Raw genomic sequence first — 14781 nt, forward strand, 5'->3', positions numbered from 1 at the left:
AGATCCGGATCTCTTCAATGATCCGATTCGAATCATCCGGATCATTGAAAAGATCCGAACTTCCCATCTCTAGTAGCCTATGGGAAGAGCGGAGCATCCCGCCTCGCCCCGCCCACGGCACTGCCACACAGCAGGCTGTCATTGTTCTGCACTCGGGCCTGTCCACTAATATAAGCGGCTTAGTGTGCGGGAAAAGGGGGCGGGAGCCCCGTCACCGGAGGTTTGGCTATTCCGTAAAAAAATACAAATTGAACAGCCGACGCTCCAGAAAGCGCGGACGTCGCTCGCGTTTGTTGATAGCAATAAAGTTCCTCGAATTAAAAAAAAAAGTCAACATTAATGACAACTGCGACCCCGTTGCGCTCACTACAACCTACCTTGCTAAAGAAAGGTAAAAGGAAAGGGGCGTGATAAACACGGAAGGCAACGTCCAATTGAGAAAGCGGACTGAAAAACCCGGTTTCTACAATCGCCAATGGGATGAGCCGATGGGACGGGCAAAGGGTGTGGTCAGACTGTCGGCGTATTCAGGCTTGTGTGCGACACGGTGAGGAGGAGGAGGGGGAGCCGGCGGCGGAAGGGAATCTCCCGCCATTTTTCAATCCCTTCTTTTCTTGCGTGTGAAGAAGAGTCGGGGCGGGAAAGCGGAGGGCTTACCTGTGACAGATAACGTCACCTGCGCTGCGACGTCCTCGGCAGCCACGGACTAGTGCCGCCGTGTTCTCGGGAGTCACGCACCGTCCTCTCACGCCGCTGACAGGATGGCGCCGCTGCTGGGCCGCAAGCCTTTCCCGCTGGCTAAGCCGCTGACTGAGCAGCCCGCTGAAGGAGAGGAAGTGTTCATTGTGGAGCACACGAAGGAGGCCTTCAGGAGCCGGGAGTATCCTTACTAAGCAGTCCGGGGAGCTGAGCTTGTGAGTGTGTCCTGCTTCAGTGGAGAGAATGATGAGGGCAGGCAGCAGCCCTGTGTCCTGTATGCATGGGGCTGCCTCATCCTACACCTTGCAGCCATCAGTCCAGGGGAACATGCGCCGCCTGCCTCTGAGTGGTCCATACGGATGGGGATACAGGGGAGCGGAGTCTGTCTCCACGCCGCAATGTGATGATGCGCTCAGAGCTTTACCAGCCAGGGACAGGAGATGGGATCTGCCGTCAGTTAGTTACCACTTGTCCAGCTGCATCCAGTGTCTCTCCACATATCTGCATAGCTTGTCCCCATGACAGTTTTCCATTTTTAGTGGGGAAAAGGGAGCAACTGATTTGTCAATGTGATGACTGGAGATGTGTTCTAAATACCCTTTTTTTTCTCTTTTTGACTGTGCAGGTGCCGATTGGATATTGAACTGGTAAACTGCACAGGGCTAGTCACATTTGTCTAATGGTGCCCACTAATGATACAATCTTCATTGTATACTATAATCCAATCTCACCACTTTTATGTACAGTAGAGTCCTAGTTAGTGGACCTCAGGCATCTGGCAGTGTCAACTAGCTGGAAAGCTGAGAGGGGGATGGGGTGGTACTTTTGTGGGTTGCCAAAAGGACTTACTGAGCCTCTGTATGTTGTCTTCTATATTTTCTGTAGCTCCCAGTGGCTTTCTTGTATGCATGTATGGCACTCAGTGTATCGCCTGATCTGCATCGTGTCATGTGCACGTTTTGTAAGTTGTACACTGAGGATGCTGGTACCTCCTTGAAGTATATAAGATAGTGTCTAAAAATGTTTGGTGAGCTGTCTGTACAGCTCTGCAAGGGATAAGGTTAGTGTCATGTTAGCGCTTAACTTCTCAAGCAACTGGCAAGAACACATCTTGCATCAGACAACCGCCCCTTGTTAGATAAGGATAGCATTCTACTGTAATGATGCACTACCTAAAGTATCCAATCAAAGTATATTCACCTTTTACTGTTCTACAGAGATGTGGAAAGATTGCACAGCAAAGAATAAGTGGGTACCTTTTTATAACTATTGGTTTATTACCTGACAGCTTACATACTCAGTCAGGTATTTTATTCATTCCCTTACTGAATCTGATTAGTCCTGTGGCACTAATAAATCGGTCTGGTTTGTTTAGAGCAAAAATTCATGTACTGTATAGTTGAAGTTTAACCTCTTTTGAACAATTTCATTTCTGACACTAGAGGAAATGTTATTTAAATCATACTACATTCTTTTGTGCTGTTTATACATTGGTTGGTATGTACTGCTTCATGTTAGACTGTGATATCAGCCTAGCAAATGACAGGTTCAGAGTGCTGTAAAGTGTTGTCTAGTATTTTCTGTTACCTGTGATAGTTTTTAATATGAAACCATTCTCGGAAGTGCGTTTTAGGTCATGGGTATGTAACATTTGCCAAGCATTCTTTTTTGTTTTAAAATGTTATAATTGAGCATATCCTTTGGAAGAATCTTCCAATGTAGAAGTGCTGTTTACTTTCTTGAGTATGTGAGATGCAGTACAGTGGAAAAATTACATCTGTCAGTATAGCAGAAAAGTTAATTCTTTTTTCCTTGTGTACAAAACTGTTTAAAGGGAGATGTAATACTTGAGTCATAATATTGTGTGTTCTGTGATGCTAAGAACACAGTTTGCTGTCTTGCGCAGATGCTCTGCCCATTTGTGTCCAGCTTTCCCTGTTTAACTCCAGATGCTGTTTCTCTCTAATCACTTTGTGTTCTGGGAGCCGCCATTCCCCAGAATGCCAGCCCATTGTTCTTATTTGTGGTGTTATTAGTCCTGTGGAGCTCTGATGCTTAGAGGGGTCTATTGATCTGAGCTGAATGATGTGGGGAATGTAGTGCCTTTTTAATTTGTTACTGGTACAAGTAGTTTTATAGCTGGTATACTGAAAGTTTGTAAGCATAAAATCATCCAGTAGAAAAGTAGCTGATGCCTTGTTTAATTTTTTGTTTGTTTTTTTAGATCATTGAGTCTGTCAGCTCTTGTACCCTGTTCAGATCATTCCCATTAAGTTGCATGTGATCAAGGATATCTGTTGTTTAGTTTACAAGTAAACATTTGGAGTGCCTTTTTTTTCTTAGACTACGTAAAAAAAATAAAAAAAAAAAAAATATATATATATAATATTTTAGAGCTTGTATACATGACCTGACTGACAGTTTGCCAAATTATCGATTGGGGGAAATGCCAAAACATGTTACGACCGATTTATTTATTCTGTGTTCCATTCTGCAGGATTCTGTTACATCGATCAGTTATTTGCATATGCACAGGAACGTTCAATATCTACCAGCTCATCACATCGTTCAAAGTTTAATAGCATGATAGTAGGTCAGTCTGCAGAATAGTTAAGTTTGATCAATAGACAATCTGATCATTTTTAATGAGATCATTCAGCAGTGAATATTGACTTGTATGAGGCTTGATTTCTCCAAAGTGGATCTCTGTAGAAAGCTGCCGTTGCCAATATTGACATAAAGTGACGCTTCTTCTGATTGTGTGCTTTGAATACTTAGCTGCCAACCTCCAAATTAAAAATGATTACTGTACAGGCACTTTGGCTTCTGGCCAAGAGGCATGTTCTCCATTGAGAGGTGAAGACACATGAACAGCACACTCCTTTGAACATACTGCATAACAGTAGGTAATAGGGTGAGAGGAATCAGTCCATGTGAATATCTAGAGGAGGCCATTGGTTTTGAGGGACAATTGTGTATATACTTCAGAATGATTTTTTTTTTTTTTTTTTTTTTGTCAATGTTGGTTGGTGTCAGGCACATGAGTGGGGGTGGTTGTCGGGCACAGGAGAGGGGGAGGTGTGTGTAGGACACAGGTGAGGGGAGATTAGTGTTTTGCACAAGAGTGAATGAGATGTGAGGGGGGGGGGGGGGGGGGGTTGGGCAAAGGAGAGGGGGAGATATTGTTGGGCACATGAGTACAGGTGTTCAGATAAGCTATTGGTGTGTTTTGTAGGGATCAAAGCACTTGCACATAGTCAATGGGCTAATTTGTATGTACCACCAAGTTTATATTTAAACACTTGCAAACACTACCCAGAGATAGTATCAGGGAAAATTTACCTATTAACACGGTCCAGCTGGACACTGCCCTAAACGATACATAAAATGTGAGTACACTTGATTAGTAAAATTACCGTATATGTAGTGGTGCTGTATATATCAGTGGGGTAACACCAAAGAGGACCTTGTTGAGCCCCCACCACTCCGCATGGGGGTGTAAAGAGTTGGGGTGTCACTATTCTCCAGTTACTTCTACAACACCACACAGATTGCATGTAAGTGGGAATGTGCTCTCATAGAAGTGGTCTGTAGACACATAGGCCCACATTATGAGATTAGTGAGAAACGTATCAATCCACAACGCAATCAAATATCACAAGTCAGTAGGGTGGCTGATGCAATGAACTATACAACAAGGAGGTGCTAATACATATATACAGTGACCTATCTACCCAGTGCTCGACATTTCACCCAGAGGGTTTCTTCAGGAGAGTGATATGGGGTGAGGGTACTATCTACAATATGTACAATATAAACAACAACCTCTTAAAGGGAAGGTTCAGGGACTGCATAAAAAAATAAAAATCAAATCCACTTACCTGGGGCTTCCTCCAGTCCATGGCAGGCAGGAGGTGCCCCTGGCGCCGCTCCCGGTGGCGAGCCCGACCTAACCAGGCCGGCTGCCAGGTTGGGCTTCTTCTGCGCTCCAAAGTGCGTGTCACTCGTGCGCCCTGACGTCAGGGCGCACGAGTGACACGCACTTTGGAGCGCAGAAGAAGCTCAAGCTGGCCAGGTCGGGCTCGCCACCGGAGACCACCGGGAGCCTGCGGAGCGGCGCCGAGGGCACCTCCTGCCTGCCACGGGCTGGAGGAAGCCCCAGGTAAGTGGATTTGGATTTTTATTGAATTTTTTTTTTTTTTTTTTATGCAGTCCCTGAACCTTCCCTTTAATTACATAAGCAAAATAACCCAAGTCAGAACTGCAAAGCAACAAAGCTCTGACTTGGGCTATTTTGCTGATGCAATTGGGAAGGTGGTGTTGTATGTATTGCACATATTGTAGATAGTACCCTCACCCCATATCACTCTCCTGACGAAGCCCTTTGGGTGAAACATGATTGTGCACTGGGTTGATGGGTCAATGTATATATGTATTAGCACCAGCCTCCCTACTGATCTGTGATATTTGATTGTGCTGTGCAAAACTGCATGCTGCCAGCCAGAAAGTCGAATGCCTGTATGGGGACTGTAGACTATAGTTGGCTAGTACCTGGTTCATAACCAATCATGTTAAAAAGTTCAAGTCGCTACTGAATTTGAATTGGAAAACCATTAAAACGCTTTTCCAAGCGGTTTCCTTTTGTTTCTGAGTCTCTCCCCCAGCTATTTAGAATAAGATATATAAATGTCAATTTTTGTGTAAATATCTTAATTACGAGGAGCTTTGTAGTTCCATTCTTGGTAAATTGGCTGTGCCAACGTGCCTTCTATGAGTGGAGACATTGCCAAGCTGCTGCTCCACCATCATCTCTCCTCTCACTTGCTGGTGTTTGATCTCCCTCCATATTTTTTTTTTCTGCCTTTGTTTTACATTTCTAGCAAATGCAACTACACTTGCATCAAGTTTAAAATATTGCATACTGATGTAATATTTTACACAGTGCTATCATGTGCTACTTAAGCTATGATCATTTTGTTATATTCCACATGTGTGTGTGTGTTGTGGCCTTTGCCAGGGTTTGGTCAGATGTTTATAAGTTATGGGAATGAAGCTGCAGTTGAGCTATTGCTTAAGATCATAGGACGTAAAGCTGAGACTTCCTGGTTGAAGTTGGACTGCTGACATCACTGCATTGTGGGAAGTGAGTCAGAGGGTAATTCATGCAGGCTGAATTCACGCTGAAACAGAAGTTTCATTGGACACAGATCTTTAGTTTCAGTCAGAGATGGAAAAATACAAAGTGCCAGACAATGTTACATGAAAATTACAGCTGTTGCCTACCATTTTATTTACATTTTTTTTTCACTGCTCTCAGTAAGCTAGCCTCTGAAGCTGTGTTCACACTCTGATTCCTCATTGGCGCAGATGATCGCTTGAGTATCTCAGCTGAAAATCTAGTTTATGCCAAGGCTGTGGAGTCCAAAGCAATTATGTACTTGGAGTTTTAGTTGGAAAATATGTAAACTTCAAGTAACATTAAACTGTGTTAAATATAATACAGTATTTTAAATTCATAATAAAGTACTTGTAAGAGTAAACCTCTGTACCCACGCCAGATGAAACATGCTTGATAACTACTTCTGCATGTGTCTGGCAGCCGCCAACCCCTCTAGACCAGCCAAGAGTGTGATCTCACGCTTGGTCGGCCCTGCCTCCCCATAGCAACAGTATCCGTTGCTAGACTGCAGGTAACTGGTGCGTCTGTCAGCCTCAGCCCTGCAATGTCACATGAGTAATCGGCTACCGATCCCTACTGGGCGACATTGTACTTGCGTGTATACGGGCCTTAAAGCGGTATCGTCACCATAAAAATCAAATTTCAACAGCAACTGGTCTGAGTGTATTAACCACTTCTCTACCACAGGTTTTTTTCCCCTTCAAAAGCTCTTCCCATTCATTCGGTAATAACTGTATCACTAATTATATCACTGAAATGATCTATACATTATTTTTTACGGGAAAAACTAGGCTTTCTTTGGGCAGTACTTTACGCTAAGAATTATATTATTTTATACTGATCTGACAGGGAAGAAGAAGAAAAAAATGAAAAAAATCACCAATTCTCAGCTTTCAGCCATTGTAGTTTAAAAATAAATTGTGCTATTGTAGATAAAACAGACATTTTATTTGCCAATTTGTCCCGGTTTTTACAATGTTTAAATTGTGTCCCTAGTACAAAGTATGGCGATAATATTTTGTTTTGGGTTAGGGGTGAAGGAGTTTCAAAAATAATGAAAATGTGCTTAATGTTCCTATGGTAAGTGAATAATGGTGTATTTGGAAGTAGTTTTACTTTTTGGCCACAAGATGGTGCTATACGTACTCAGTTTTCTAAAAATAGAAAACAGAACCAAATATTTATATGTGTTTATAGGTGTTTGTAAATAAGGACGTAGAAAAGCGTGGCAGAAGTTGCTAAGTGGTTAAGTGATAAAGATGCTAATCCTGGATTCAAAACTTTTTCTGCTGTTATGATTTGGAGTTATCACATAAGGAACACTGGCCCTTTAGTAGTCGTGCCAAAGAATTGCATGCTGGGGGTTCTTTTTATCTATAATCTATTACTCCTCTTCCCTTTATTTCCCTGCCAGCTTCTTATCTGAAATCTAATCCCCTACACCCTTGTGTTTACAAGCAAGGCTGAGGTGACTCAGCGATTGGAGGAGAAAAGAAAAAAAGTAAAGGGCAGAAATGACCTCACGAGTTAGCCTTAACTGTGGGCAAAAGACATGGCCCCCACCAGGAACAGAATTCTCGTAATTTACTATATAACATTCACTGAAATCCAAACGTGGACAGTATAATACATGTGTTATATAAGTGATCAAGTATTTATCTACTTATATATGTGTTTTTTTTTTTTTTTTTCCCCTGGCATAGTATGGCTGATCCTACTGCTTTAAAGCCCAGTGCCCAGCTCTTTCACTAGTGTGAAGTCTACTTGAGCTGCTTATACAACCTTACATTCATACATAATTAGAATTTTGGATTATAGTATTTTACAGAGTAAATTTTCTATGAGCAATATTAAGTTTAAAGGCTACATGAGCTGGAAAAAATCTACTGCTGATTTACTTATGTGGGGCTTCCTACAGCCCCTAGAAGCCTCTGTGTCCATTGCTGCAGATCTGCCACTCTTCTTCACTATTCTAATTCTATAGATGTTCTTAGATCCATGGTGACATGGGCCTAGGACCTGACAAGTGTTCAGTGGGCATTTTTGCACTCTCCACAAATGCTTCAATCCAGGGCTGTACTTTTGCACATCACTTGAACAGTAGGCAATCAGAAAAGTGCACCTTGTGAGAGTATCCTCTTCCTATACTGCTCCTCCCTACTTAGTGTTTGTTAAAGCATTTAAAGATAGCTTAGCCTTAACTAAACCACCGCACCCCGTGGCTATAAACTATCTAAATCCCCCCCCCCCCCCCCCAACGTGCCCTCCCTCCCCCCCTACAAAATCCACAACTTTCTTGGTGGTGGATTTTGCTGCCCTAATCGCTTCCGTGTGGTGTGAGGCAGGGCTACGAGCTGCAGCCCTGCCTCACACGCGTCTGTCAGCGGCGGATCTCCGCCTTTCCCCCGCCCCTCTCAGTCTTCCTTCGCTGAGAAGGTCGGGGAGAGGCTGACAGACGCGTGTGAGGCAGGGCTGCAGCTCATAGCCCTGCCTCACACAGACGCGCTCCCCGTAGTGTGCCCCGGGGAGTTAGGGGGTATTTAGATAGTTTACAGCCGCGGGGATGGGGTGGTTTAGTTAGGGCTAAGCTATTAAACAGATTACTGAGATAAAAAAACAATTTTTTTTAGAGACTTCAGAGTCTCTTTAATACTTGCCAAACCCTATGCCCTTTATACAAGCATTAAATAAGAGTAGGGACAATGGTTTCTTTCTACAGGTAGAGCAGGGTGATCAGATGCACACCACTTAAAAACACGATAGGGAATGCGTCAAAAGGGTTAAAGGATACCTGATGTGACATGATAGACATGGGTATGTACAGTTCCTAGCACACAAATAACTATGCTGTGTTCCTTTTTTTTTTCTCTGCCTGAAAGAGTTAAATATCAGGTATGCAAGTGGCTGACTCAGTCCTCCCTCAGACAGGAAGTGACAACAGTGTGACACTCACTGATAAGAAATTCCAACTATAAAACACTTTCCTAGCAGAAAATGGCTTCTGAGAGCAAGAAAAAGATAAAAAGGGGAATTTCTTATCCGTGAGGGTCACACTGTAGTCGCTTCCTGACTGAGTCAGCCACTTACATACCTGATATTTAACTCTTTCAGGCAGAGAAAGGAAAAAAAGGATCACAGCATAGTTATTAGCGTGCTAGGCACTGTACATACCCATGTCTATCTCATCATGTCACATGTCACTTCGGGTATCCTTTAAGTTCTTTAAAGGGAAGGTTCAGGGATGCTGTGAAAAAAATAAAAAAAAAAAAAAAAAAAATCCAAATCCACTTACTTGGGGCATCCTCCAGCCCGTGGAAGGCAGGAGGTGCCCTCGTCGCGGCTCCGCAGGCTCCCGGTCTCCTCCGGTGGCGCGCCCGACCTGGCCAGGCCGGCTGCCAGGTCGGGCTCTTCTGCGCTCCAATGTGCGGCTCACTGGTGCGCGCTGACGTCATCGGACGTCCTCCGGGCTGTACTGCGCAGGCTCAGAACTACTGAGCCTGCGCAGAACAGCCCGGAGGACGTCCGATGACGTCAGCGCGCACCAGTGAGCCGCACATTGGAGCGCAGAAGAGCCCGACCTGGCAGCCGGCCTGGCCAGGTCGGGCGCGCCACCGGAGGAGACCGGGAGCCTGCGGAGCCGCGACGAGGGCACCTCCTGCCTGCCACGGGCTGGAGGAAGCCCCAGGTAAGTGGATTTGGATTTTTGTTTTTTTCACAGCGTCCCTGAACCTTCCCTTTAACATAGACTGGACTGGCAAGTACTAGATTGGATGACAACTGCTAAACTGTAGATTTTGAGGAGGTGGTGGGTGTGGTCAGGTGATAGGTTGTGTACTGGGGAAGAAATTACCGCTGTTTAGCAGCTGCCTGAAATATGAAGTGGGACATATTACCATCTAGTGTAATGGCATATTGCCCTCTCGCTAGCTATGAACAATCTGTCAGGTTTGACTAGGACTTCCTTTTCCTCCCTCATTACTTGGCTAATTAAGATAGAAGGGTTAGGGTCTGATCTAAATTTTATAGGTCTTCCATCCACCTCAGGATCTCTTTAAGCAAATCCCTTTGCATCTTGCTACATTCATATCTCTTGTCACTTTCTAAATGCTATGAGGACTAGTTCAGACCTGGGACCCACTTGCAGTGTTTTGCCAGCTTTTACATTTTAAAAAAATACCCTCTCATTCAGTTAAATGAGAATCACAGCAAAATTGCGCAATTTTGGCTTTATTCTCATTCAACTGAATGAGTTTTTCAAAACCAAAAGGCTGGCAAAACACTGCAAATTGTATGGGCTCACTTCCCATACAAGTGATCCAACATTTGGAAATTCTTATCACGCCTATATTTGAAGATTCAGAATCTATGGTAAAAATAAAAAAAATCTCAGGTAAATCTATACTTCTATGTAGTTACCAAGTAAAGATTATTCCAGGGTCGTAAAGCAAACCTGTGTTAAATGTATTTGGGAATGTTGGGAATAGGAGGATGCAGCGAGCCACCAGGCCTCTCCAATACACTGTGCGGCTTCCTGATATAAAGGGACTTCAGGCCAAAAAATAAGATACTTACTTCAAGTGACAGAATTAAGGTGTACCTGAGATGGTACACTGGCCTTTATACATACCCGGGGCTTCCCTTGCTGTACTCGGGTCCCCCATTCTGGCGCTATAAATCCAAGTAATCCAGTCAGTCGTTGCCTTCTGCACATACGTGGTTTGACTGCGCAGGTGTCCTTGTCCTCTGTAGCGTTCTGCGCTGAACACTACAGGGGACGGGAGTGCAACAAGGGGTGCACCCGCGACTGCCCGAATTACCGGCAATTATAGCGGCAGAACAGGTGACCCAAAGTGGCCGATGAGGGAGGGGCCCCGCTGCAGGAGGCCCCAGGTAAGTATAAATTAGAGCTAGGAAACCATCTCTGGTTTCCTTCAAGATCCCAAATTTTTATCAAGTAACAAGAAAAGTTTTATACATACCTGGGGCTTCCTTCAGCCCCCTCCTCGCATATTGCTCCATCGCCGCCGTCCGCATTCTGGATCTTCTCAAATCAGCCATGGAGAGTCCTCCGCTGTGTGGCAAACTGCACCTGCCCGGGCCGCGAGCGCGCTCCTCTGGCTGGGTGCACAGTCACAGAACGCTACGGTAGCGAGACATGGGAGCATGCACGGCTGGACTGTGCATACGCCGACTGGAGGACTTTTCGGGGCCATTTTCAGAGGATGCAGGAGTTGGGAGGAGGGTGACGAGGGAGCGACAAGCCTGGAGGAAGCTCCAGGTATGTATACATTTTTACCCCCTCCTATTGTCTGGTACCCTTTCAGGGCTGAAGTCCACCAAAGAAACTGATGGTTTTTAACCTAGTGTTCCTCTTCTACTGGACTCGACTCCTTAGTCTAATACTTACTAGGGCTGTGGAGTTGGTACAAAAATCTTCTGACTCCTCAGTTAATAAAATCAGACTCTTGACTCTTCGTTTCCACAGCCCTGCATGGAACTGTGATTGTTCATGAAATAAGGGGTAATGGCAAGATATATTGTAACGTACAGCAGAAACTACCTGTATCAAAAGTATATGAAATTGTGTAAAAAAAAAAAAAAAGTATAAAAATGTAGAGCGGGTGTATGTAAGCTCCTTTTTTCCAATAACACTCCAGGACAGGTATACATTGAGACTTGGCTCCTCCCAGGAACAGGAAATATCCTTCAGCCTCTCTATAAATCAAACAAGGACCAAGGGTCAGGCAGTATTGGATATTTCCTGGTCCAGGAACCAGGTCTCTCTATGTGCTCGCTGTCCCGGAGAGCCTGGGTGGCTAGGGAAGGTGTTGGCACACAGTGGATCCTGCTACCTACAGAGGATCTGCTGGAGCTGGGAGTTACCTGTGGGGTTGCCGTTCTGGTTGCAGTTCCCAGCCCGGATGTTTCACCCTGTTGGTCGGCCTGGGGTGAGAAGGCAGCGCTTCAGGAAGGGCCGCACCGAAGACGCACCACGCGGAGGCAGCGGCAGGGAAGTTGGCGTCCGGATGATGCGCATGGCGGAGGCGTAAAGCGGAAGTCTTCCGGCCGCGACCTCGGAGAGTACTTCCGGGTCGCGTGACGTCACTTCCGCATCGCCGGGTGAAGAGGTGCGGCCGCCCGGAGTCCCAGTTGGTCTGAATCTCGGCGTCTCGCAGCACGGAAGGATGTCTGAGATAGAGCAGGAGCCAGGAAAGGTAAGATTGCTCTGCTGGGACCCGGGCAGCGGTGGTGACTCTTGTGGGAGCATTCAACCGTACGCAGCATGGAAAGTTTGGCTGCATGGTGCCTATATTGCAAAGGGTGCATTACAAGCATAGGCTGTGGCTATGCAATGATGTATTACCTATTAAGCATTATTTTTATGTTTTTGCATACATAGGCTTATATTGACTTTGAAGTGCATATTGTGTTAATGAGAAACTTCTGAAAAGTTTAACTTATGCAGACTTATGTTATTAATCAGTATATTGCATATAACTTTTGCTTAGTCATATTGGTATAGGTTAAAACCTATAGATAAATATTGATTTACTTCACATGGTATTTTTGCAGGACACAATTAGCTTTATGTTTTTTTGTGTGTATTTCAGGGCACTTCTACAAATGTACCTGACCCTGCAAAGACCACTAAACGGTGCCCTGTGTGCAATACAAAGGTCAATCCTGCATCAACAAAAATTTTATGCAAGGATTGTACCTACAAAGTAATGAAACAAGAATCTGCCTCTCAGAGAGATATTCAGGCTCTGAGGCAAGATCTAAAAGACACACTTAAAGAATTTAGAGCTAGTGCAACTCCTTCCAAAACAGACACACCAGCTGAAGATTCCGATCAGGTCGCTCATATTAAAGTACCTGAAGCGGTTACGCATAAGAAAGCTACTACTAAAACTAATAAACCAATTATCCTATCAGAGGAGGAAGAAATTAGCGATAATGATGACGTTTCGGCAAGTTCTGTTGAAGCACAGGAAATGGAAAATAAACCCTCTAAGTTTAAATTTCCTGTGGCTGAAACTGAAATGCTATTAACAGCAATATATGAAGATTTAAATTTAAATAAAGCAAGTACTGAACCTAGTTCTCTACATGATAAATTATATGAAGGTATGGAAAATCCGCAAGAGTTGAATTTTCCAGTACATCAGACAACAAAAAATTTAATTTCAAGTCAATGGAAAAATCCAGACAAAAAGTTATTTATGTCCAGAGGATTCAAGAGACGTTTTCCCTTTTCAGATGAGGACTGTAAAATGTGGGACAAAAGCCCTAAACTAGACTCAGCATTTTCACAAGTTAATAAGGATGATGAACTGGCATTTGAAGATCTTGGTCACTTAAAAGATCAATCAGATAAAAAGATTGAATATGCATTAAAAAGGTTGTGGCCTGCAATTTGTGCCAACTTTAGGCCTTCAGCTGCAACAACCTGCGTAGCAAGAATGCTCGCGCTATGGATGCAACAATTAGAAGATAATATCAATAAGGGTGCACCTAAAGACCAGATCATTAGTTCAATGACTGTGATGCATAAGGCAATTGCCTATATAATTGATGCTGCGTCAGAATCTATAAGACTGACAGCTAAGGCAGCAGGGATTTCTAATGTAGCCAGAAGAAATCTGTGGATTAAGACCTGGCATGGTAGCATGGCTTCAAAAAATAGAGTTTGTGCCATTCCGGTAGTAGGGGACACTCTCTTTGGGCCAGAGTTGGATGAGGTTCTTGAAAGAACCGCCAATAAGAAAAAATCATTTCCGAAAAAAAGGCAGTTTAAAACTGGGAAAAGGTTTTTTCGTCAGAACAGACAGACAGACAAACCTGAAATGCAAAACAAAAGAAGAAATTGGTCCTTCAATAAAGATCAAAAAAAGCCGGGACCAAGTTTCAAAACTCCATACACGCAAAATAAACAATGACACGCTAAAAGTGGGAGGAAGATTGGGCTATTTCCTTCCACATTGGAAGCAGATAACAAAAAGCCCGTTTATTATAGATCTAATAAAGAGGGGTTATCATATAGCTTTCAACACAAGACCTCCAAAAAAGTTTGTGATAACCAAGAGATTACTGTTGCCTCAACATCAGGAGGCATTAAAGGAGATCATCACAGATATGCTACAAAGGCAGGTGGTATCAGTAGTTCCAGTGATGCAAAGAGGCGAAGGCTTCTACTCAAAAGTATTCCTGGTTCAGAAACCGTCAGGGAAATACAGAATAATTCTCAATTTAAAACCAATCAATCCATACATAAGATACGAAAAGTTTCGGATGGAATCCATTTATTCCATAAAGAATCTACTGATACCAGATGGCTTTATGGCAAGTGTAGATCTGCAAGACGCTTACTGGCACATACCAATAGAACTAAATTCACAAAAGTTTCTGAGGTTTGCAGTGCAGATGGAAAAGGAGGTTCAGCATTTACAATTTCGCTGCCTCCCATTTGGCATAACATCGGCCCCCAGAATCTTCACGAAAGTGATGGGAGAACTAATCGCAGCAATACACAAAAGAGGAATTATTATAATTCCTTACCTAGACGACCTACTAATTCTAGCAAAAACTTTAGAAGAACTAGAGGAACACAAACGGACTGTACTAGTGCAGTTACAAGAGGCAGGCTGGATTGTGAGCAAAGAGAAATCGCAGCTTACTCCAACTCAGGAAATTTTATTCCTGGGGTTTGTAATAGACTCAGTGAAACAGAAAATTTTTCTTCCACAAGAAAAAATACAAAAGATTGTATCCGAAGTGAGTACATTTTGTGCACACCAATCAGTGACAATCAGACAAATTATGCGACTCCTCGGCCTGCTGTCTTCAGCAGCGCCAGCAATCCAGTGGGCGCTGAAACATACCAGGATTTTGCAGTCATGGAT

At 43.9% G+C, this 14781-nt stretch overlaps 1 protein-coding gene across 1 annotated transcript in view; it reads left to right on the plus strand.

Annotated features, from left to right (window-relative positions):
• The first annotated feature begins 481 nt into the window (after window positions 1-481).
• Window positions 482-14781, plus strand: part of BAZ1B (bromodomain adjacent to zinc finger domain 1B) — an 85388-nt gene continuing 71088 nt past the window's right edge. The window contains exon 1 of the mRNA XM_068270068.1: window positions 482-880. Within this exon, the coding sequence (XP_068126169.1) occupies window positions 762-880 (119 nt within the window). The 5' untranslated portion in view covers window positions 482-761. The remainder of the gene's footprint in view (window positions 881-14781) is intronic.

This window comes from Hyperolius riggenbachi, chromosome 2 (assembly GCF_040937935.1).
Source record: "Hyperolius riggenbachi isolate aHypRig1 chromosome 2, aHypRig1.pri, whole genome shotgun sequence".
Lineage (NCBI taxonomy): Eukaryota > Metazoa > Chordata > Amphibia > Anura > Hyperoliidae > Hyperolius > Hyperolius riggenbachi.